Source organism: Magallana gigas, chromosome 3, assembly GCF_963853765.1.
Source record: "Magallana gigas chromosome 3, xbMagGiga1.1, whole genome shotgun sequence".
NCBI classification, from domain to species: Eukaryota; Metazoa; Mollusca; class Bivalvia; order Ostreida; family Ostreidae; genus Magallana; species Magallana gigas.
In genome coordinates, this window is record NC_088855.1 from 45,597,528 (window position 1) to 45,620,555 (window position 23,028).

General features: G+C 32.8%; 1 protein-coding gene across 7 annotated transcripts; it reads left to right on the forward strand.

The window, feature by feature from the left end:
- The first annotated feature begins 1,373 nt into the window (after nucleotides 1-1,373).
- Nucleotides 1,374-19,381, forward strand: LOC105328117 (heat shock factor protein-like). Of its 7 annotated transcripts, NM_001305377.1 has the most exon segments (15): nucleotides 1,460-1,523; nucleotides 1,636-1,870; nucleotides 5,876-5,984; nucleotides 6,646-6,776; nucleotides 8,055-8,200; nucleotides 9,144-9,219; nucleotides 9,639-9,803; nucleotides 10,202-10,360; nucleotides 10,905-11,089; nucleotides 11,618-11,665; nucleotides 13,349-13,451; nucleotides 15,842-15,883; nucleotides 16,609-16,650; nucleotides 17,594-17,642; nucleotides 17,900-19,378. In NM_001305377.1, coding segments are annotated over 14 exon segments (1,524 nt in total). In that variant the 5' UTR covers nucleotides 1,460-1,523; nucleotides 1,636-1,780; the 3' UTR covers nucleotides 18,079-19,378.
- Nucleotides 19,382-23,028: the final 3,647 nt, after the last annotated feature.

A 23,028-nucleotide genomic window follows, 5' to 3' on the forward strand; every position in this document is an offset into this window, starting at 1 on the left:
ACTGTCATCTGTATAGTGGTTCTGTAAGCGTACAAAGATGGAAAAAATTATATATAATTATAATTCAGTGGCGGATCCAGGATTTGTTGAAAGGGGGCGAAACCTTGGGGCCCCCAGTGGATCCATAAGGGAAGCCCCTGGAAGCTCTCCATCCGCGCAGGTTTTTAAAGTGTTTTAAGACATTTTATGAGGGTTTTTTTTAGTAAGACTTGACATATTTTAAGAATGATGAATAACAACAAATTCTCATTTGACAAATTCTTTTTCTATAGGTCTTATATTTTTTTTTAAATTTTGCAATTGATCACAAAAGAGGGGGCCCGGGCCAGTGTAATTAAGAAAAAGTTTTGTACCGTGTGCGTGTTAAATTGCTTACATTGTACATTTATGAAGACCACGGCGCGGCACTAGCTTATAAGCAAACAAGCAACCCCCCCCCTTCCAACCAAGTAAACCTATGCATGAATGTTTTAGTCGTGAGGTATTTATATAATAATGAGTTCATTATATACCTTTTTACTTTTCATTAATTTGGATATTTTTTATTACATGTATATATTCTATTTTTCATCACTTACTGTCAACAAATTTTAATGAGAACTACATTGTCAATGCCTTTTTTTAAATTGTGTTCTTTTTTTAAAAAAAATTTCGGCTCCCTTGATGAACAATCAAACAAAATCGTATTCAGTGCCTATGCGACATAGACAGCCAGGAGGGGGCGCCCTACTTTAAATTCAGGACTGAAACAGGCGCGTGGCATTGTTTTTGAAAGGGGGGTGGGGGCAAACTCATCCAAAAAATCTTGACAGGCAAAAAAAACCCAAAAACAACTTCTCAAAATCATGATAATCATAAAGGACAGAGCATAACGTGCATCATATTCACTGTTAATTTCCTTCCTTTCAATTCAATTTTTGACATGCTCCCAAAAAAGTAGGGGGAGGGTTCTACCTTAATTTTACTTTTTTATGCACATTTAAAAAAAAAATGTCTGCTGCGAGAAAAAGGTTGGGGGAGGGGGGGGGGGTACCGAAATTAATGAGTAAGTCTTATCATAAATTAACAAATTGAGTTAGTTTATGCGCAATATATAAATTATCGTTTGTTTTTACTCGAGTTATCAAAAAACAAAACACAACATATAATGACTACTTTTTCTATATATGCTGACTTGTTTGCGCAGTTTATATAATCTATATGTGTAGTTAATCTTCCTTGCAAAAAATAGGCTACAATCTGTTCCAAGTGCACGTGACTCGACAGCTGTCGTGACCCGACCTGGCCTGTGATTATGATCCATGGCTAGGCAGTGGGTCAGAACTTTTAGAAATTAAATTATGATTTTCTACCACGTGTGTCCTATTCATAATATAGTTTTTTTTAATTAAATGATATTCTGAATGACTTTATTCAGTATTCACGTGTTGTGAACACGAGACTTCTCCTAGACACGTGGTTTTAAAAATAGTTTTAACATGCGAACGACCGATAACTCTGCATATGCAGAAGTTGTATATTGCGTAAGTATGCCAAATTGCGCAGCAAATTATGCATGTACTGTCTTTCACTATACTGTGTATTTCTATGCATAAAATAATTTTCATGCTCGTTTCTTTTCTTTTGATGCTTCAGGTATCAATTAACAAGATTAAGTTATCGCACGAGTGAACGTGCCTGGCTTATTTTCGAATCGTACACTTCCGGCGGCCATCGGGTTTTGCCATTTGGAATGTAAATAAGGCAGTGAAAACATCAGCAGCATTACATCGCTAACACGATGGGTTCAAACCCTGTACCAGCGTTTTTGACCAAGTTATGGGCACTTGTTGAAAATCCAACATGTGACGACCTTATTTGTTGGGACGAAGTAAGTTATTCTTTGGAATGTAGATGCTAAACAAAACGAGCTAAAATTTAGATTTGCTTCAAATCAAATTTTATTTCGTATTTTATGAAAAAAAGCATCAGTTTATGAATTTGGTCGCTTTTGCTTACACTGTAGAGATTTATAATCAGTTAAAATGTTATATAATAGGCCCTAACTTACTAAGTTAAAACCTAACTATGTTTGGCAGATTTTTTTGTTGACAAAGAACTTATAGCTTGCAGCAATATTAATTAGGAACAAGGACCTGTGGAAGGTGTTCACTGATAAATCATATGTCATATTATATGCATGGGAAAACCAACAAAATAATTTACAAACAACTGAGATCAGAATGTCTTGTCACAACAAATTTACCTAAGTAAAATTATTGAATTTCGATTTATCGCAAATCTTGCTATAGAAAGTATACACAACAAACAAAATTGTAATGTGTTCAGTGACACTTTCAAATTGGTTTGTATTACAATTGCAATAAGCAACAAAGATTCTGATTTGCATGACATCAGGGTTGTCTCTAAGACCTGGGGGTGGGAAAGTCCCCTGCCTATAATGCCTTAACTACCTGGCTGTTATTGCATTTCAAATGCAATGTAGCTATATGCCTTAAGTGTGCATTATTATAATAATACTCATAAAACTGTAAAGAAAACTGTAAAGAAAAATATTATGGGTCAAGGAATAAATCATTGAAACCTTCATTTCAATAACAGGGACATGCACACTTTCAAACAGGATTGATAGAAATTAACATGTACCCAAAAGTAGAACATATATATGATATCAATATAAGTATTCCATCTTGGAATAGGTTAAGAGGAATATATGATGTAAATAATAAAACATTATCCTTGATTTCTTAGTAGACATTTGTGGTTCTTATTGACATTATTATTGATGTAGACAGAGAAATTTTTACATGAATAAAATGGTGTAAAGGCTCATGGAAAACATGAGAATGCTAATCATGTAAATATATACCATTTTAAATTGATGGTTTTTTAAATTGAATTTTAGGAAATGCTTACATCAGTTCAGATCTGTTTATTAACTTTATATTGCATGTAGTTCAAAAAGGTTCCCACCTAAAATGTTTTCCATACCAGATAAGTCTTGCCGTGTATCGCTGTAAAATTAGAAGCAAATTTGTATCTCATTTATTGTTTGTGCCACAATTAAGTTTAAGCTTGATTATACGATTCAATTATTTGTACACCAGTCCACAGACATGAAAAATCATAGTAAATTTTCAGGTAACCTGAATAAACTCAGGTGACCTATTACTATCTGTTTCAGTGTCGTTCGTCTTGCGTTAACAATTTTACATTTTTAACTTCTTCTTAAAAACTACAAGGCTAATTGTTACCATTTTTGGTGTGAGGCATCTCTATAGTAAGAGGAATCTAAATTGTGAAATTTATGGCTCTACCACACCAGGGGCACCACGGGTGGGGCCAAATATGCAAAATAAAAGCCAAATTTTCAAAAATCTTCTTCTCTACTTCCACACATGTGAGGAAAAAACTGGTTGCATAGTTATAATGTCCATGAAGCCCTCTACCAACATTGTGAAATTCATGACCCCTGGGTCAGGGGGTTAGGCTCTAGGGTGGGGCCAATATGGCCATATAGTAAAAATGTATTAAATCTTATAAAAAATCTTCTTCTTTACTCCCACACTTGTAGGCAAAAAACTGAATACATGGTTATGATGTCCACTAACTACCTAAATTGTGAAATTCATGGCCCCTGGGTTTCAGGACATGGAGGGGGGGGGGGGGGGGGGGGCAATATGGCAATATACCCAGTAGTGTTAATGCAAATATAATGTTTAAAAATCTTCTTCTCTATTCTCACACATCTGTGTGAAAAAACTGCCTTCATAATTAAGGTATGTTTACCAGGTAGTCCTCTACTAAAATTTTAAATTTCATGTCCCCTGGAATATGGGTTTTGAGTCAAGGGCAGGGCCAAAATGGACGTATAGGTGTTAATGCATATAATGTTTAAAAATGATCTTAACTCCCACACACCTGAAAGAAAAACTGAATTCATGATATTTTGTAGACCAGATCTTTAAAGTTTTTCGCCAAAATTATAGGTTTCATGGTTCTTTTTGAAAGATTTCAGGCAAGGAGGTGGTCGTCATTACAGATTTATAATTTTCCTACTCCAGAATGAAACCAAATTAAATGCAGAGACTCCTCGACTAGTTTGTGTATGGGTTATACGCTACTCAGGTGACCGTTTAAGGCCAATTGGCCTCTCGTTAATATTAGCAGCATTCTTAATAAATTGTTCATTGAAGAATTAAACGTGGCTTCAAGTTTCATCTGGTATTATTTAGTGTTATATAATAAGTCATGCATTTATTTTACTGGAATTTATGACACAAGTTTTTCTGTGAAATCAGTTGACTGCATTAAAATCATTGCCCCAAGGATGGGTTTCAATTTGGTGGCAGGCCCTGCCCTGTACACTTAAAAAATCCAGCCTTCATCAATTTATTTTCATTATCACACAATTAGGATTCCAGCTGATTGTTGTTTGTTAGTCAAAAGTAATTTCTGTCTCAATCTATGTGTGTAATTGAATTTTGAAGATAATATCTTATAAATAAAAAGTTAAGATGATCAACAGCTGGAGAAAATATATAATCTCATAATTTATGCCAAAAATCAAACGTCATCTATGCTTCCAACAAAATAATAATCTTTTAGTTTATGAGGATTCTAACCACTGGTGTAATAAGTTAAGTTCTAAGATTCCATTTATGACTGTAGAAGATTTTTAGAATTATAGCATGATGAACAACTCACTAGACTTGTAGATGAATACCCCAAAGTGTATCCTGATTTGACCTTTCAGTACTATACCGTAACTGGGTCATGAAACATTATGTTTTACCTCATTGATATGAGGAAATGGTGGGAAGCCTTTGGGCATTGACTTTTTTGCACTAAACTAAAATACACATGAATAAATAGGTGACTGACTAACTGTACTAGAAATATTTGTGATGATTATTAACCCTATTATCTGAAACTATAGTGCCATGGGAAACATCGACCCTTTTGTACTAAAGAAGGTAAACAGAGAATATCTGTTTAAATTACATGAACCACAGAAACAAGTTGTTCATGACTATGGATAAGAATGGAGTTTCTGCAATATATGTATCTTATACATTGATTCATTGCCTAAAACTTTTTGTTATATTGAAAACATAATGAATATAAATAAAGAATTCAAATTCTGATTATAAAAAAAGAAGGTTTGAAATTACAAACATATCAAACATAATTGTTTAGTGCTGAATATTGACGTAGCCAATTTATATTATATACAAATTCAATATGTTTATAAATTGTAATACATTGGGAATACATACTTTTCTTCATTATACAGTTGAAATTTGCATTGCTGTTTTGAATCGATTAGTGGTTATTTAGTTGATATTTACATGTCTAGTCACCAGTTAGACCACATAAAGCGGTATGGGATTTGTGCAAATTTCACAATGTTTAATGATGATTAAATCCATAACTTGGATAAATGTATAGGCTATAGCATGTTCTCAATAAGGGATAGAATCCAGACTACACAGCTGAATGGATTGCAGATTAAGTTCTCAGATATCTCTGTTTTGTTCTGCAATAGTTTATTTTTATTTTTTTTGTCAGCTAGGTAAACAAATAGGGTTTCTAGAAACTTCAACTTCTGTTTGAATTTAAAGCTATAAATAGATATCAAGGTCAAGCTATTTAAGCCACTCACCAAAGAATCATGTCATTGTTTTCATCTTGTGTGCGTTGATATTAATTTTTAATAAAAATTTTGTTTATTGACTAATTTTCCAGTTCAGTAGGTTCTAAAATACAAGAAAAAAACCAAAACATTGTATTTTATTGAAATTACTACCAGTATTGCTTTCTGTTTATATTTGATAGACATATATGTACAAAATGATATCTTGGTCTTTTGCAGTCAGGAAAAAGCTTTCATGTGTTCGATCAGGGGAGATTTGCAAAGGAGATCCTGCCTCTTTATTTCAAGCACAGCAACATCGCCAGTTTTATCAGGCAGTTGAATATGTGTAAGTGGGCGTTATCATTCAGATATCAGTAACAGTACCAAGAAAAGATGACTGCATAAGGACACAGTTCTCTCAGTTGGGAAAGACTGAAATGAGTTTGCGTTGTTGCCAGAAATTTTAGCACTATGTACCTTAGCAAAGCAAATCAATGTGCCTGACAACCCAAATCATTCATTATTGATCATATATGACACAAATTGTGTTCCTCAAGGATTTTATCGTATTCATCAAAAACAAGTTTTTTTTTTTTTTATTTGGCTTCATGCCTCTGAACCAGCTACAATCTTTGTTTCATTTGAGATTAATACTCTACAAAAAAAAATTTTGTGACTTACCGTAATTCATTTTAGGTTATTGGACCATTAATTAGGTCGATTTGGATTTGAACATATTTTATTATGCAAAATAATATTTACATATTATTTTGATTAATTAATTATTATTAATTATTAATTAATTATTATTAATTAATTAGGTCAAGGATGAACCTATAAAACACCTTAGATAGAGACTCTTTTCTTGGTTGTCAACAATTTCAAGGTTTTTGAGAAAATCTTAGATCAAGGTTGAATGGTCAGGATTGATTTATTGGTCAGTGTACAGCAAAGACATGGTGTGGGGCAAATTTTGAAGCAAATACATCTTGTTCCTATCTTTTTAGATGGTTTCAGGAAAGTGACCAACATAGAACAAGGTCTGAAAACAGAGAAGGATGACCTGGAATTCCAACATCCATATTTTCAGAAAGACCAGGAGCAGTTGCTTGAACACATCAAAAGAAAAATCACTCATGTAAATTTGATACTTCGTTAACTTTTCTTGAAAAGCTGTGTAAATTATTTATATGAATTTGCATGCTAGACACTTTACATTTGTAGGAAATTAATGTATTATAGGCATAATCTGGGAAAACAAACTCTTTTAATGAAAATGTTTTTGGTATTATGAAACTCAGAGCTAATTAATGTCTGAAAGAAGTGTTTTAAAACTAGTTGAAAATGTTTTAAATCTTTGTATGCGCAGCTTCAGGTAATATTGTCAACGAGCCAAAATTATATCATGCAGCTTAAATTTAACATGATGCAATTTTTTTTAGTTTTTCATAAGTTTTGAGATTATTCAGAGTGGACAATGACATGTTTGCAGAAATTTTTCAAGTGACATACATTGTTAAAAGTATCGGACTCCACTATTCAATTTCATTACGTGCGATCAATTTCCCTATACATGGAAAGTTTACCTGTGCATATAATGTTGATGTATTTGAATTATTAGGGTTTATATAGGCTTTGCCTGATGCCCAATTCTAAAATATGTTTAAATTAATTAAATTTAATTATTATGAGTATGAACATTAATTAGCCACTTATGATTGAGCACAATTTTTCTGAAGACCTTTTTACAGTAAGGCATGTACTAAGAATTGTTTGGGTGGGGAGATTTTTTTTAAAGAATTCCAGGCCTTGTAAATTTTTGCCTTGACCCATTAACTTATTTGAATTTTTTTAAAAGGAGACTCTTAAACTATGTTTTCTTTTAATTCTTAAAAAACCTTTAATTTTGTTTTGTCTTTTTCCTCACCTCCCCCTTTTTGTTTCTCTTTTCATCTTACTGTCTGTCTTTCTTGGTTGTGCATTAAATTCAAATATATGCCACTTTACGAAATCAGGAGAAAAAGTAACATCATTTGTATGGTCTATGCATGCATTACAAACACATAGCTCAAGTGAAACGAACAGTAAACACTGGGTCTTTGTAAGAAATACAACACTTCAGCCATGATTTTTTAATGCTGCAATCTGTTCAGTGAGCTGATGCCTGTGAGTGCATCTCAGAATTCCTTATATCACACTAATTTTTCCTTGTGTTCATGAGCAAATGCTCTTTTGATCAGGCCTTAGATGTAACAAACGTGAAGGATGTTATTAAAAATATTTCTTGATTAGATTAATGAACTTTTTCATTTTGATTTTGGCATAGATTTAATAGCATGTTCTTTTGTTCATACGGAATATGATGGACTGAATATTTTGTCAAAAAATTAATATTTCCTTTGATTTAATTGCACAGCATGTACCTGCACACCCCCAAATCAAAGTGGAGCCTATTCAAACAGTGAGCGTGCCCACAGAAGACCTCAGTAGGATGGTTTCAGAGGTCAACCAGGTCAAAAGCAAGCAGGACATGATGAACAACAAACTAGAAACAATGAAAAAGTAAATCAAACTTCTTTTTCTCCTGTACTGGGTCAGAGACCATTATTAAGCTACAAGTATACAATAAACTAGATAACGAGACCCTGACTAAGGTAGATCTTTGAATTCTAAAACAACTAGAATCCATTGGAAAGTACCTGGGTATAAACAATACTTCAATTTATCAAAATATGATTATTCAACCATTGTCCTAGGCATGATTTATTCTTGAGTTTGCAAGGCTCTTTACTACTCTTTACTGCTCAGAAGACAGAAGATCACAAAAATATTAACTGACGAGTCTCAAGCTAAAAATTTGTTTATTAATAGGTAGAGGCTGTATATTACTATTAAGAGAAAAATAGATAATGTCAGGTGCCTTCGAGTCTGATGGGAAAGGATCATACATATTTGTTCATGTTGTTGTATGCAATGATGGACTGTAAACAGCATTATAGCTAAAAAAAAAATTAAGAAAACGAATTTCCAAATACCAAAGGTGATCAACTGTATCTTTAAAAAGTTCAATATCAATTATAATTTTTTATTCAGATTTGAAAGATATTGTATTAATCATTTTAAAGTATTCCATATGGAATTTACTGACCATGTATAAACCATATTAGGTCAACTACAAACCATGTAACGATTATATCTTACTGACTGCCTTTGTTTTAATGATAAAAAGTAAATGAAACAATGAAAATCAAACTTTAATAACAATGTTACAAGTTTTAATTTGAATACGAAACCTGACGTCATAATACTCTAAAATGACATCATAATGCTCAAGGAGAGATATATTTCGTACTGACTATGTATGGGATATACATGGTCTCCACGTGACTGCTGTTAACCAATGATTTCCTTACAATTTAGCAGGCGGTAAGATATTGGGACATATTTTAGCTGGTAAATCCAGAATGAACATGCATGTATGAACGAAGAAAATTTTGCATTACAGAGAAAATGAAGTCTTGTGGCGAGAGGTTGCATCTCTAAGACAAAAACATATGAAACAAACACAGATTGTAAACAAAGTAAGGTTTATCGTCATATGCAGTGCTTATTTCTTTGAATTATTATGATGAGGATCTACATGACTGTTGTATAGAATTATCTCCTGTCTGCAGGGAAATTGAATGATACTTGCCAAATTCTACATTATGTCACAATAACCAGTGATTAAAATAAAGATTGATCAAGATGTGATATACTGACCAAAGATATTTGAAAAGGGAAAGGGAAATTTCATATCACACTTGATTTTTAGGTTTATATCACACAGGTTTGGAAATGTTCAGTATATATTTCACAGGACCGACGAAACACTGTACATTTTCTGTATAGGATATAACATAAATAAATCAAATTCAGTTAGAATTTTAATTATAAATATTCCTAGTTCATTAACACTAACCAAACATTGCATAAATATTTCACTTTTCTGTTTTATCAGTTGATACAATTCCTGGTACACTTGGTCGGAGCTAACCGAGTAGCAGCTGCCAGTAAGCGAAAGATGCCTCTAATGATTGGAAATTCAACCAGTCCGAAGGTGGCCCGCTACAACAAATCTCATATACCCTTAGACATTGATTCATCCAGTTACTGTGTAGAATCGGTGAGTCTTATTCTAATTTGAAAATGCAATTACTGTAGATTCCTTATTTTACGCGAGTACTTAATTCCGCGTTTCAATGGTTTTCCAACAAATCGCGAGAACATAAAATCGCGAATGCCGAAATTTTATAAATTTTTTCATGTAGTTAAGATATGGCTGAAAATAAAAAGAGAGATTTTAAAATTCGTGAGACGGGCTTCTCGCAATTTTACGCGGATATTAATTTCTCGCATTTAATTAGGAATATACAGTACACTTTTGTGCCAGTCAGCTATATTATCAGAATACACAATGTCATGTAGAAGGATTTCCATCTGTTTAAGAGTTTATATTTTCTTATTGCATGGCTCAAAACTTTGAACTTGGTACCAAATACATTATTTCAAATTTTTTTGCAGCCTGATTCCTTCAGTAATTACAGCAGTAGTAATGGTCCAGTCATACACGACATCACAGATCTTCAAGAGAACAATCAGAGGCAGAATTCAGGCGCTAAAAAGGATAGCGCTGTACTTGACCTGTCCCACCTCAATCTGCCCTCTGACATCATTACCCCGGTGTGTAGCATAGCTCTATCTATTGAACTCCTGGAAAACAAAATTACACAAGTTTCCATTGTCTTCTCTGTTGTCTTTAGTCTCTGGGGTATTTGCCCACCATTAATAGCAATTGAAACTCTTCAATTGGAGCATATTGATATCCCTCATCTTTTATCTTGGAACTCCTCTGGTGTCATCAGAGTCACAGTGTTATACTTAAAGTCCAATAACTCAAACTTGTATACAATCAACTAAATCTGCATTGGGTTGAATGTTCAGCATAGAAATATAAATTGAGAATTTTCTTTAAAATTTTCTCAAGATCAACAATGCTACAGTTTTTGATATTACTATTCAAACATCCTGATACTGGGATATACTGATATCCAGTGTAGATTCAGTTTTCTTCCAAACTGCAACATCTCTCCTTCCTATTTCTAGTTCAGACTTTAATAGAAGAAATATTACAATGGGTAACAAAAATTGAATGTTGATCAGGTTAAAAAGTTGATAAAAAAGTGAACTGTATGTATCTATACAATGCATAAATCATGTATTGTAGGGTCACGTACCTGACACGTCAGGTGTGAAGGACGATCTGACTCTGTTCAATGGGGACTTGTTATCCGACTCGTCAACATCATCAGACCTGATGCCTAAAATGATGTCCATGTCTGACCTGGGACGGATGGGGAACGTACCAACATCTGTGAATACCAAGCCCACAAACACAGTGGCCTCTCCAGGGTAAGAAGTCAGACCGAGTCTGTCATTTGTTTCAAGAGAGCTTAAGTTTTTTGGGCTGCTTTTTACTTGCACTAAATGTAGCAAGACTCATGCTTGTCAGCATGCTTTTAAAACATTAAGAAACATGGTGCTTTTCTCTATTCATATCAATTTATTTCTCGCTTCATATTTCTAATAAGAATAACTTCAAATGATAATATGAAATGGAGAGGATTTTTATGTTAATAGAATATCTTACAATTTTTTGATACACAAGAACATTCAAGACAAATAAAAACTTCAAATATACATGTAATGTAGACCACAACCAGAAGATTATTTTCCTGAAAACAATTTTGTGAAAGAGTAAAAAGTGTCTGTAGTGTTAATACATGTTTCATTATCATTATCAGCATAGTAGAATTCATGCATACATTCTTTCATACACCATATGGGAGTTTTTTCTCTCTTTTACACCAGAATAAATGGCACTTGCTCTCACTCATTTTGAGATCATTTGTTAAAACTGCTTTGTTCCCATGATTACAGTGTTACAATGTTAAAGCCAGGCAAAGATTTCCAACGCCAGAAATCTGTGTAAGTATCACCAGAGTACCCCATCAAACTTCTGTGACATTGCAAAGAAATCAGTTTTTCTATTATAATAACCTTAATTAGCATACATTTTATAAATATTTACTATTTTTTAAGGCTGATTATAAATAGATATCATGACCATATAATTATTGTTCTTTTTCCTATCCCTCATTTGCTGAATGTTTAAAAGAAATTTTTAAAAATCTAAAGATAAAGTACCAGTTAAGAAAAGTTTAATGTAGATATTTGTACAAGCATTTGAATTGCCATCAGTAATGTGTCCTTTAGAATTAGATGTAGACCAGGGGACTGGTATCTTTGTTAAATAGTAATTATTAGATACCCAAACATAAGTAGGTACAGGGGTGGGATAAATATAGAAGTTTAGCTCCAGATGCCTTGATTTAATTACCGGTAAGATATTGCTAATCAGTAGAAGGAGAGGATAGGGTAACAGTTAAATTGAAATATCTTATTTTATGTACATTTACATTAATGATGGGACAAAGAACTTTATTGGGAATACAGATTTTTAAAAAAAATCTCTAACAATTTCCTTTTTCTGGGATGAGTTTGAAAGAGGTACACTGGAGCTATGTGGGTGGAAACATAATGCAAAGTGAGAATACTGTAAACAGAAATTTATCTCAAAAGACTTAGCGATTTAGAGGTGATGAACTGGTTTGTGGTGACCAATGTTTGTGATCAAACCCTTTCAACAAAATCTCAACAGAAACCCAATTTACAGTAGCTAAGCAACATGGCTCCATACATAACGTGGCAATTACTCATTACTAATATTTACATGTATAACTGAAAATTTATAAATGTTTCAACTAAATACCAACTCTAAGAAAGAATACATTTTCTTATGAACAATGGTTAATTGCAAATTTTTAAGACAGATAGAAGATAACAAAATTTCAGTTGATATTGGACTACAATCAACATAAATGTAGATTGTCTGGAAAATAAAATACCCTATACATTTCAGTTTTGAAATAATTATTATAAAAGAAAATAATATTTGCATTGATGAAGCTCTAGTGAAACTCACAAAATTTTCTTGCACGCAAACAAAAGTTGGTTTAAGTTTATACTCTTACTATATAAGAGATATAAAGCCAGTGACATGCAAATAAAAAAAAATCATGTGAATATCTCAGGACACAATGATCTCTTCATCATTGCATGATAAACATTTACATTGTAAATGATGAGTTCTGATCTGAATATAAACTAGGAGAGCAGTGTCATGGTACAGCTTTTTGCATTTTTGCTCTGATATCATCCACTGGTTTTGATTTTGTTGTTGCTGTTTTAGCACAATGTATTGAGAATAAATTTTCAGACGTTATACAGATGAAGAAAAAAAGAAGGCCAAGGATTAATTGGCTCAAACCTAGTGTGCTTTAAGCCAGTTTAAGTTGTCTAACTTCAATGTCTAGTATTTGTTTACCCTTCTTTGAGATGGTTTAGAAAAGCAAGATCTTTTTGCTATAAATCCAGTTGTGATAAGTCTTGAAAGAACAATTATCTTTGTTCAATGTGTAAAAAAACTCATTTTCTGCTTCAGTATTTAAGAAATGAATTAATACTATCTGCTGGAAGTCACAGTATTTCTTAAGAATTATTTTATACAGTAACTGATTCTGTCATTTTTCCTATTGATGTATTTTTCAGGAGTGAAATGTCCGATCACGTGGAGTCTGTAAGTTCTGACCTAGAAGGATTAAAAGACCTGCTGGCTGGATCCAACTACTTCGATCCCAACCTGTTATTAGGGGTACATTTCTATTGGTTCTTGAATGCCTTGTAATTCATTGTCAATTTATTTTGCTTACTAGCTTGCTATTGCAGTAGTAAATGAAAATAACAAGTATATCATTAGATTTTAAAAATTGGCATATTTTTATGGATTGTTATTGTGTATAGCAAATTTTAAAGAAGAAGTAGTTACTATACAGTTGAGATGAAATGATGCATAACAGGTTCATTATTTTGGTTTTTAGTTTGTCTGGGAATATTTTGGATTTGAAATGATTAAAAAGAAGGAGTATATTATAAAATGTGGTCTTCACATTTGCAGTCTCTCAAATTGGTCAGTCAAAATTTGTAACATTTAATATCAATGTATTTATTATTCCCACTTAGATGATCTTAAATAGCATTGATTTTCATCTCTTCAAACAGTCCTTTTTTTTTTTCTTTTTTTTTTAATTGATTTAAACTTTAAAAAAAAAAGATATGCCATGTTTAGCAGATTGTTACTAAGAGCAGGACTAACTTGGCAATACATCTAAAATGAAATTATATATATTGTTATACTTGTTATTTCTGCTTTACATTTTTTTGATATACTGACACCAGCTTTAGTAATAATTAACATTTGATAGCTTTCACCACACCATCATTTAAGCCCACAACCAGTTTACACATACACTTGTTAACCATGTGCAACTCACTGATCTTTTATATTTATTATTTTCAATTCAGTAAATTGAAAAAAATTATTTCCCCATTGTAAAATTGAAACTCTATAGTATTTTTTGAGGTATAAAAAGGGAGATCATTATATGTTATTTCACAAATAAATGTACTGGTACATGTGAAAACACAAAGTTGAACAGAATGCAGAAGGTGAAACCTGTGAAGGAAGGCATGAACTAATCATGAAATGAAAAAAAATATAGGGAAAAGGCCCACTATCTAATCCAATGCAAGACTGGCCATGGGTTTCCTTTGATTTCACCACACTAATCAGATTACATTCAAGTTTTCAAGGCACATACTGTAATAATCGTTTTAAAGCATTTTAAAATTTTCATATATTGCTTTATATCAATATTGTATTGGGCTTTAAAGCATGGGAATGCTAACTGTGAAGTAAGCCACCACTGAGTTCATTATATTAACTCATTAACAATTAACACATTCACAATGCTGTTGGATAGGGTCATCGGCCTCATTTCATTGTTAACAATTGTTGCCACTTACAAACACTCCTTTTTCCTGCTTGCACAATGAACAGACTTTTGCAGGAAGCTTTTACGATGCTAATAATTTGCAGTTTAGGTTAAACAGCAAACAAATTAATTTACTATAGAAGTTAACACTATTAAGTCACAGGACTTGTAAACAGGACCCATTTAGTAATTTGTTTTTAATTCTACTGTAATGTGTATGTTAGCACAGGGCTGATAAATGTTATTCCTGTTTATTAAAAACAAACTATACCTGTCACTAGGATATGCTCCTGGTAGGACTTGGACATTATCGCAATGTGAGGTTTAGGTCAATCAAACCTGATCAGGCCAAAATAAAATTATTGTTTTGAGTTGCCTCCCTCCTCATTGAAATACCCCCAGCTGATAAAATTTTATTAAGAAAAAGAATTATACGGAGATTTTTATTTTTTACCAATTTTTAATTAGTTAAGCTTAAATTTTGAAAAAAAATTCTATCACTCCCTCTTGGGTCTAAAAATCTGCGAACAGCAAAACATTTTTAATGGCCTTAGTTGGTGCATCTTTAATGAAGGAGGGAGTGAAGATTCATAATTTTGTCACTAATGCCTCTTTCTGGATATTTTGGCTATACAAATTCAAAAATTATATCTATTGTATATATAAACCTAGCTCAGACCATCAAACTAAATCACATGATGCATCAGGAAAGGGGGGGGGGATGTCATGGTCCAAAAGTAGATCACTGCATCCTTAGTTTAAAATTTTATGACTTTCCATACCAGGTTCTAATTGTCGTATAAGTTGAGTCATGTCATGGTGTCATCCTGTTCTGAGTTTAAAATGGTCATTCATTTAACCTATAAGTTTACTGTATATGCTAAGTTTGTATTTGTAATAGTTCTTCATTTTTGCAAATGGCTGTTTTGTGCAGAAAATTTTTGCAGCATATCATATATATATCTTTTTTCATTTTTCAAAACAATCCTCTTTTTGAAACAGTTTCATTATATAGTATACTATAGACACCATCAAATTTGGGGTTGGCATTGTGCACTAATGTCAATGCACAAGCTTTTAAAAAAGCTTATATGTAAAGATCATTGAAACGTGTTGAAATTTTTGTTTGATGCAAGTATATCTTTGTTGTTGCTATTATAAGATTATTTTACTCCAGACCTGTAGATTTTTGCTCTGTGATCATTTTCAGCTGTTTAGTCCTGACATGGAACACATTCCTACGGGAAGTACAGTAAGTCAGCATTAGAACTGCTGGACTTCAGCCATTTACCATGAGAATATGGGATAAATGGTTGCTTCTCTACAAATCTCAAAGATAAATTTTCATTACAATACAAAGCTGAACACACTGAATAGTTGATGAAAATATTTTGAATGTGTTTTCTTTATTTAACCACATGATAAATGCAATGCTTGCTGTGTAAAAACGTTTCTTCATCTTTAATAGTAAATTTTAACAATTAAGTCATCCTTCACCAACATGTTTCAGTATAACCACATCACAGGTCACATCATATGACCTAGCTGTAATTTTTTGTGATATAAATTTGTTGTCATATATAAATATAATACCTTGGTGCTTTATCTTTCATTTAATGATTGTACATAGCATTAATCTGATAAAATATATCTTCCATTAACAATACCTAATGAATTATCACTTAATAAAAGTTTTCTTTTTTATAAACCACAGTTAGCTTTGTATCAGTAGCTATTGCTTTATGGTATATGAGTATCAACAATTTTAAATCCATTAAATTTCTTTTATTTACATAAAAACAGTTACAAAGCTTTGAATTTTATTTTTTTCATTGCATATTATATGAATTAATTGCTAACAGATTGCAGACACAATATACATTTGAAAATTTGAAGAAGAAAAAAAGGAAATCTTGAGAAGAAAAAAAATGGTATAAGGTGTTTCAATGTCGTTTAAAATTCTTCATTCTTCTTCAGCTGTTCAATGCAGATGGAAGTATAAATACTGCAGGAGATTCTGTAAGTTATGAAACAGTGAAAATTTAAAGAATAAAAAGCACACCCATTTTAGTCTAATCAGTGGTCAAATCTATAATAAATCAAAAATTGGCTGTGTTATAAGGAGAAAGGACTATGTGCGGTATTATGCATTTTTTGCCCCCAAAATTAAAGTTTTATAACAAGCTTTAAAAATAAGATGGATGATAGTTTAAATCATATTGAAAATAAAGGTGTAAAAGTTTATCACCAGTGACATCATAATGTAGAAATGACGTCATGAAGATTGCCTTATTTTGATAAATTGATGTTTTGTAGCAAAATGTGGGTGTTTTCCGATGGTTTTTCGACTGGGAAACATTGAGTGCAGGCTTGTTCAAGTACCATTTTTTAGTACATGTATAATGTGTATAATTATCTGAAGAAAAACATATGTTAAAATGGTACTTGCGCAGACCTGCGCTCTATATTTCCGAATGCAAAATATAAAGCAAAAATGAGAATAGTTTCCTTTGTTTGCACATTTGTGAGAATTAAGTCATTTAGATGATGTCATAGATAAACAGCGAATGCGCAATGACGACTAGAATCAAGATTAAAGTGATAGGTGTCCACTGTACCATGATTTATGAAGATTTGATATTTATATGATATCATTTAAAAATTAGTTAAAAAATTGGGGGCAGATATTTGACCAAACTGCACATAATCCATAGATTTTGAAAAAGAAATTTATCGAAAGAACTATATCTATCCTCTCCCTTCCCTTTAATTTTTTTCCAAACAAATTCTGCATTGCATATCAATATATAGAATAACTTGAATAAGTAATTATCAATATAAAAGTTTGTAGAATTTATTAAATTTTTGATATATAAAGTGCTGCAGTTTGTTGGCATATGATTTATTTGAAGACTAATTCAATAGGTAATATTAATTGTTTTGCTTTTTTGATGAATTTTAGATGCTTGCTGGATTGGACAGTTTCAAGACAGATGATGGATCAAATTCTGGTAAATCCATAACTTATAGTTGTACTTAGTTTAGGAATAATGAACAGAGACTTCAATACTGGTAAAAAAATTATATTTCTACTGTCAAACTGTAAAGATTGTTTGAAACCAAGGTTAGATGCAGTATTGCTAATACATTGAATTGCTTGTTTTTCTTTGAAGACCGACTAAAGATACCAGTATCAACTTTATTCAAGTTTATTGTATATATGTAAAATTGCAATTTTTAATCAATTAAGATGTTTAAAATTTGACAGGACCTCTAGTCCATTACAAACAAGGAGATGAAGAAATTCCTGACCTCTTTGACCTTGCAGAAATGTCCAAGGACGAGCATGAGGACGAAGCCTCCAAGATCTCCTTGGATCAAATCAACAAATCAAAAGCCCTGGACACACCCCTACCCATCCAGATCTCCGCAGACGACCTGGATTAATGTATTCACTCATTCATGTACTCAAAAGTATGCATTTTAATTATTTTTTGTGAAAAATGTGCATCTTATTTATTTGAGAAGGGCTTCTGGTCTATACAAAAGTGTGCAGGCCATGTATTTTTAAGATATCCTGATTGATTGTAGTTCTTCTTTCCATTTTTGAGAGGGAGAGGAGAGAAAGATATACATTACACACTAATATATCCGAACCTCATTCAAGCAAGTATATTATTGAATGTGCACGGTTGAATCATATATTGTATATGACCCATTATGAAGAATGCATTTGTCAAAATGCATTAAACACAAAAAAAACATATACAATAAATTGTTGCGTTGCATTGTAAATAAAAAAGCTTTGAGGAGTGTTGTATTGAATTAAGTGGTTTCTTTGTTTCGTTATTTGAGACTGATTGCACCATCAATAACACACGTAGAAAAGTACATGTTATATACAGGTTAAGGACTTAGCCCTTTGAAGTTTACTACCTATGGTGATATTTGTATGGCGTGCCATGTTGTTGATCATCAAGTTTAGTTTGAGTTTGTTAGAGGACATTTACTTACCGGTACTGATAAGAGTAAGTAAATATTTTACATTTTCTGTTAGGTCTTTGGTTTGTTGAACATATTTTGAAATAATGCTTACAATGCAGTGTGGAAAAAGAGCAAGAAAAACAGATGAAGGGATTAACTTTGTTTTGTTTCATTTTGTTGTATTATATTATTATTGTTAATGGTAGGAAGTCTGCTACAACCCATCTGCATAATTGTCCTCAGAGCATAATTAAATAGATATCTGTGTAACAATCACATCATTGTAAATATAAACCCTGGTGACTTCATTGTATTGTGATATTATACACGGCCATAATCTAGTGGGGCTAATTCAGGTATATAATGGACAGTTACAAACTAGAGTTACCTCTCTTTTTATTAGTTTTTCATTTCCCCACAATACTTTATCAAGTTTCTTCGGAGAGTGTAGTAGGATAAAGCTCTGCTTTTATTTAAATAATAAACAAATGAGTTAATTATAATGTATTCATTTGCATGCAGTGATACATTCGAATTTTTATGTTATTTGTGAACCGTTTCATTGGAAAATAATTGCACAGTATTTTTTATACAAAATATTAAATAAATGAAACTTGGCAAGTTGGCATGTTTGTTTTTAGTGAAACAAAATCATGGTAGCTTAAAAATGTTGTCCAGTTACTTTATTGTACATTAAATATGTTTAAGGTAACCTAATAAAATTGAATTGGTTATAGTTATGAAAGAAATAAAAATCTGAAAAGTTTGTTCTTTTTATTGTTTGTTATTAACTAGTTAGTATGAAAGCTGAACCACTTTTAGTTCGTTTTCTTCATTACACCACTTGGTTGTATAGGAAATAGAGAGTATGGCATTTTAATCTAAAGGTGTCAATTGTATTTAAAAGAATTTGATCATGCTCTTTCCATTAAACACTTTTTTTTAAAGTTCCTCGGTGATTTGGGTATCGTTTTACAGAACCCTGTCTACACGATCGCTATTACCGGTATACATTTTTTGTTATCAGACATTGGATGATGCTGAAATGTCCTATTTCCTAGTAAAATCTCATTTACTAAAGAGCTTCTACAAATGTATTATAGTTGACAGTAATTTTTAAATTGGCACTGTAATAAAATTTCACTAACTTGATACATTGAATTTTGAGATCAAAATTATGACAGACATTCTAATGAAAAGTACACACCAAACCAAACAGGTCCCTCATGAAAAATAAACCATCGTGAGTTAGGATAGGAAATATACGTATTGCGTAGCCCGTGGCAGACATTGCTAGGCAGACTGCATTAATTTCTCCAATTACATTTCATTTAGAACAAAAACGGAGTCTCTCTAATAGAAACTCGCAGCAGCATTGCCACCTTCATTGACAATGAAGTGATTGCGGCTGGAGCCAGACGGACGATATGCTGGTGTGATACATTTAACATTGTTTAATACAGGCCAGAAATCAGGAAATGCTAGAGTACTACGATAGCAAGAGGGAGTACGATTTCGTTGTATATGGTGGTGCATGCGTTAAGCGAAGGTAAAAATCTGGAGAGATCTTGCCAACCACTCCAGATACATCGTTGCTTAGGCTTTTCCTATTCTGGGCTGAAAGGGCGACCGTATTTCAAACACTATGTCGTACCACATAACCACATAATCTCCTTTTTATGCTATTCAGGCACGTAACACGTAAATTTACAGACAAAAAATTTAATTATGATGGAATTGCCCCCCCCCCCCCCCCCCCCCCACTTTTCTGTGACTATTGAAAAATTGAATTGAAAATAAGGAAATAATGCACCCCTCCCCCTATGGATTAGGATTTTCAGGATATTGTAAAGTAACCTTTTTCCTTTTTTTTTTCTTTTTTTTTTTTGGGGGGGGGGGGGGGAGGTTGTCAATTTTTATTTGGAAGAGTCTGGCCCCCTACTTTCAAAAACGACGCTACGTGCCTGCTATCAAACTGTAAAGGTATAAAGATCATTAAGATTTAAATTTCGGATCAAAAACATTATTTACAAGCATCAGATCATTGAATAGAATTAAGATTCATCGATTGTTTTATTGCGTAACTAAAGATCCCTGAAGGTTCAACTTTCAAACGTAATTTAAAGAAACTTATGACAGGGTAAAACCAATACATTTCGCACATACTAACGCATATGTAAATCGTCGAATTATATCTTTTTAAACACTTTCAAATTTTCAAGTTTAGACACTTTTGGCGTAGACACGTATAAGTTAACCGTTTACCACTAGGTGCAAACTTCCTCACAGCCAATCAATATGCTCGTTTACGAAATGACGTCATTCGTATTGCCACATGTCCACCACTAACGGACGACGACCTTTGTGGCAGGGGACCATCACAAAATACGTCACTGACATTGCTTTGAAAAGAACTTGATTATTTCCCTCATTTTTCATATTTATGCCTATATAGAAATATGTCAGACTCTCCTTGAATGTTCGCGTTGGAAGAGTGTACTACATTAATTAAGGATTGCTTCAGAATGACGTACTACTTGACCAATGCCGACGTAGGACATTATCAATTCACCTTTTTAAATTGTCAATTGTATAATGGACCTCTGACGTTTAATTATTTTGAATTGTGCAAATGAATTAAAAAAAATTAAACCCCCGGCATTTGTGTGTGTGTGTGTGTGTGGGGGGGGGGGGGGGGTGCAATTCGTAACTTTAATGATTTGTCATGTGAAAACTTGGCAGTGCATTTTTGTTACATACTTTGAATGCAAATTAGTTAAGAAATGAAGTTTTATGTATATTTACCAGTGTTTGTTTTCTTTATCAGCAGAAGTGATCATTGATTTAAAACCCTAGCCTTAGCAATTAAAACAAAATTTACATGAAACATCCCCCCCCCCCCCAAAAAAAAATTAAAAATAATCAAACTAAACATCATCAGGTTGGCCAAGTAAGTCATTTGTGTGTACGATGATGTACGATGAATGATGCATAGTTCTATTATCACGATAAATGTGAAAGACGAAAATAGACTTATTTTGTCCACATGCATAAACAAACATTTTTCTTTCAAATTCCCTAAATATCGGATATCCAACCGATGAAAAGGGACAGAGACGTTGTAAATTCTTGTTGAATGCTATAGTAGCAAAATGCAAAAACCGTAACTTTTCCCATGCATATTTTTTTCAGTGTACATAAGACAATTACCGGAAAAAGACCATTCCGACGGCTATAAATGATTACTTTCACGACTTGGCCATCATAATCACACACAACATTGCATGACGCTTGAAATTGCCATAGTCTTTTATTAAATTTTAACAAAAACATACGAAAATGAAGTGACAGTTGGAACACTGGTGGGCAAACATGGTGACGAAGTAATCGAATTGTCCCTTGTCCATCCTTTCTATTTATTATAGATTTAATATTCCAAAGTGCCAGAAATTAAGGAGAGTGACGCTGGATCAGGACCGTCTGTCCTTTCTGGGTGCGTTCGATAGAACACGCGTCCAAAAACGACGGAAATTAAATACCGAGGCTGTCTCGGAATTAGCCACCATTTTTGTCAATGTTTCTTCTTGTCTGCCCCCTCTTTCTGTTCGATAATTTGTTATCGGGGGAGGCAAACAATAGAAAATCAATTTGAATTAAACGGTGTTCTTCGATCTTTCTAATTCTCCCTTTTTATTCTTATAGAAAAAAGGTGTGTAACTAAGATTGCTAACACAACAATTAAGCATACAGAAAAGAAAAAACAGGCGGAAAGGCCTATGGGACACGTCGCTTACCCGGGTTACTGTCCATAAGATGATTTGTGTATACCAATTCACATTTTCTATAGCGTTAGACTCTGATGGTTCATGGGATAATCGAATTTAGTACATATATATTAAATCTTTATCATAAACAAAAGAAATTCCAAGCATTTGTGAATTTCAAAGGGTTTTTTTTTTCTCCTCAAAAGAGTGGTTCCGAAGCATTAGATAAAAATGTGTAAAGAATTAATTTAAAAAAAAGTGACGACGACGACGACGACAAACGCCAGACAGAGTTTTTGATTAAACTGAAAATTGAATTGATTTCAATACATGTTTAACCTGCGAATTTACAGATGACGTCTTTGTTGATCACATTCCATGTGGATGACTGATGGAATATAACTGTCTTGCCTGTGCCTTTTTTTTAAAGAATCAAGTAGATACGTCGTGTATATCTCAGGAATTCTTGTACAAGTTATTTCTTTGATTTGACCAATCAACAGTTAACATGCACTCCAGTGCATTTAGTTCTCGGAGTCTTTTGTATCCCTTTAAAGGACATAGAGAGAACGCACGCGCTTCTATTAAACCCACCAGAATTCTCCATGGGTGGGGCAACCCAGAAGTGACCCTTACGTAACCACATTTC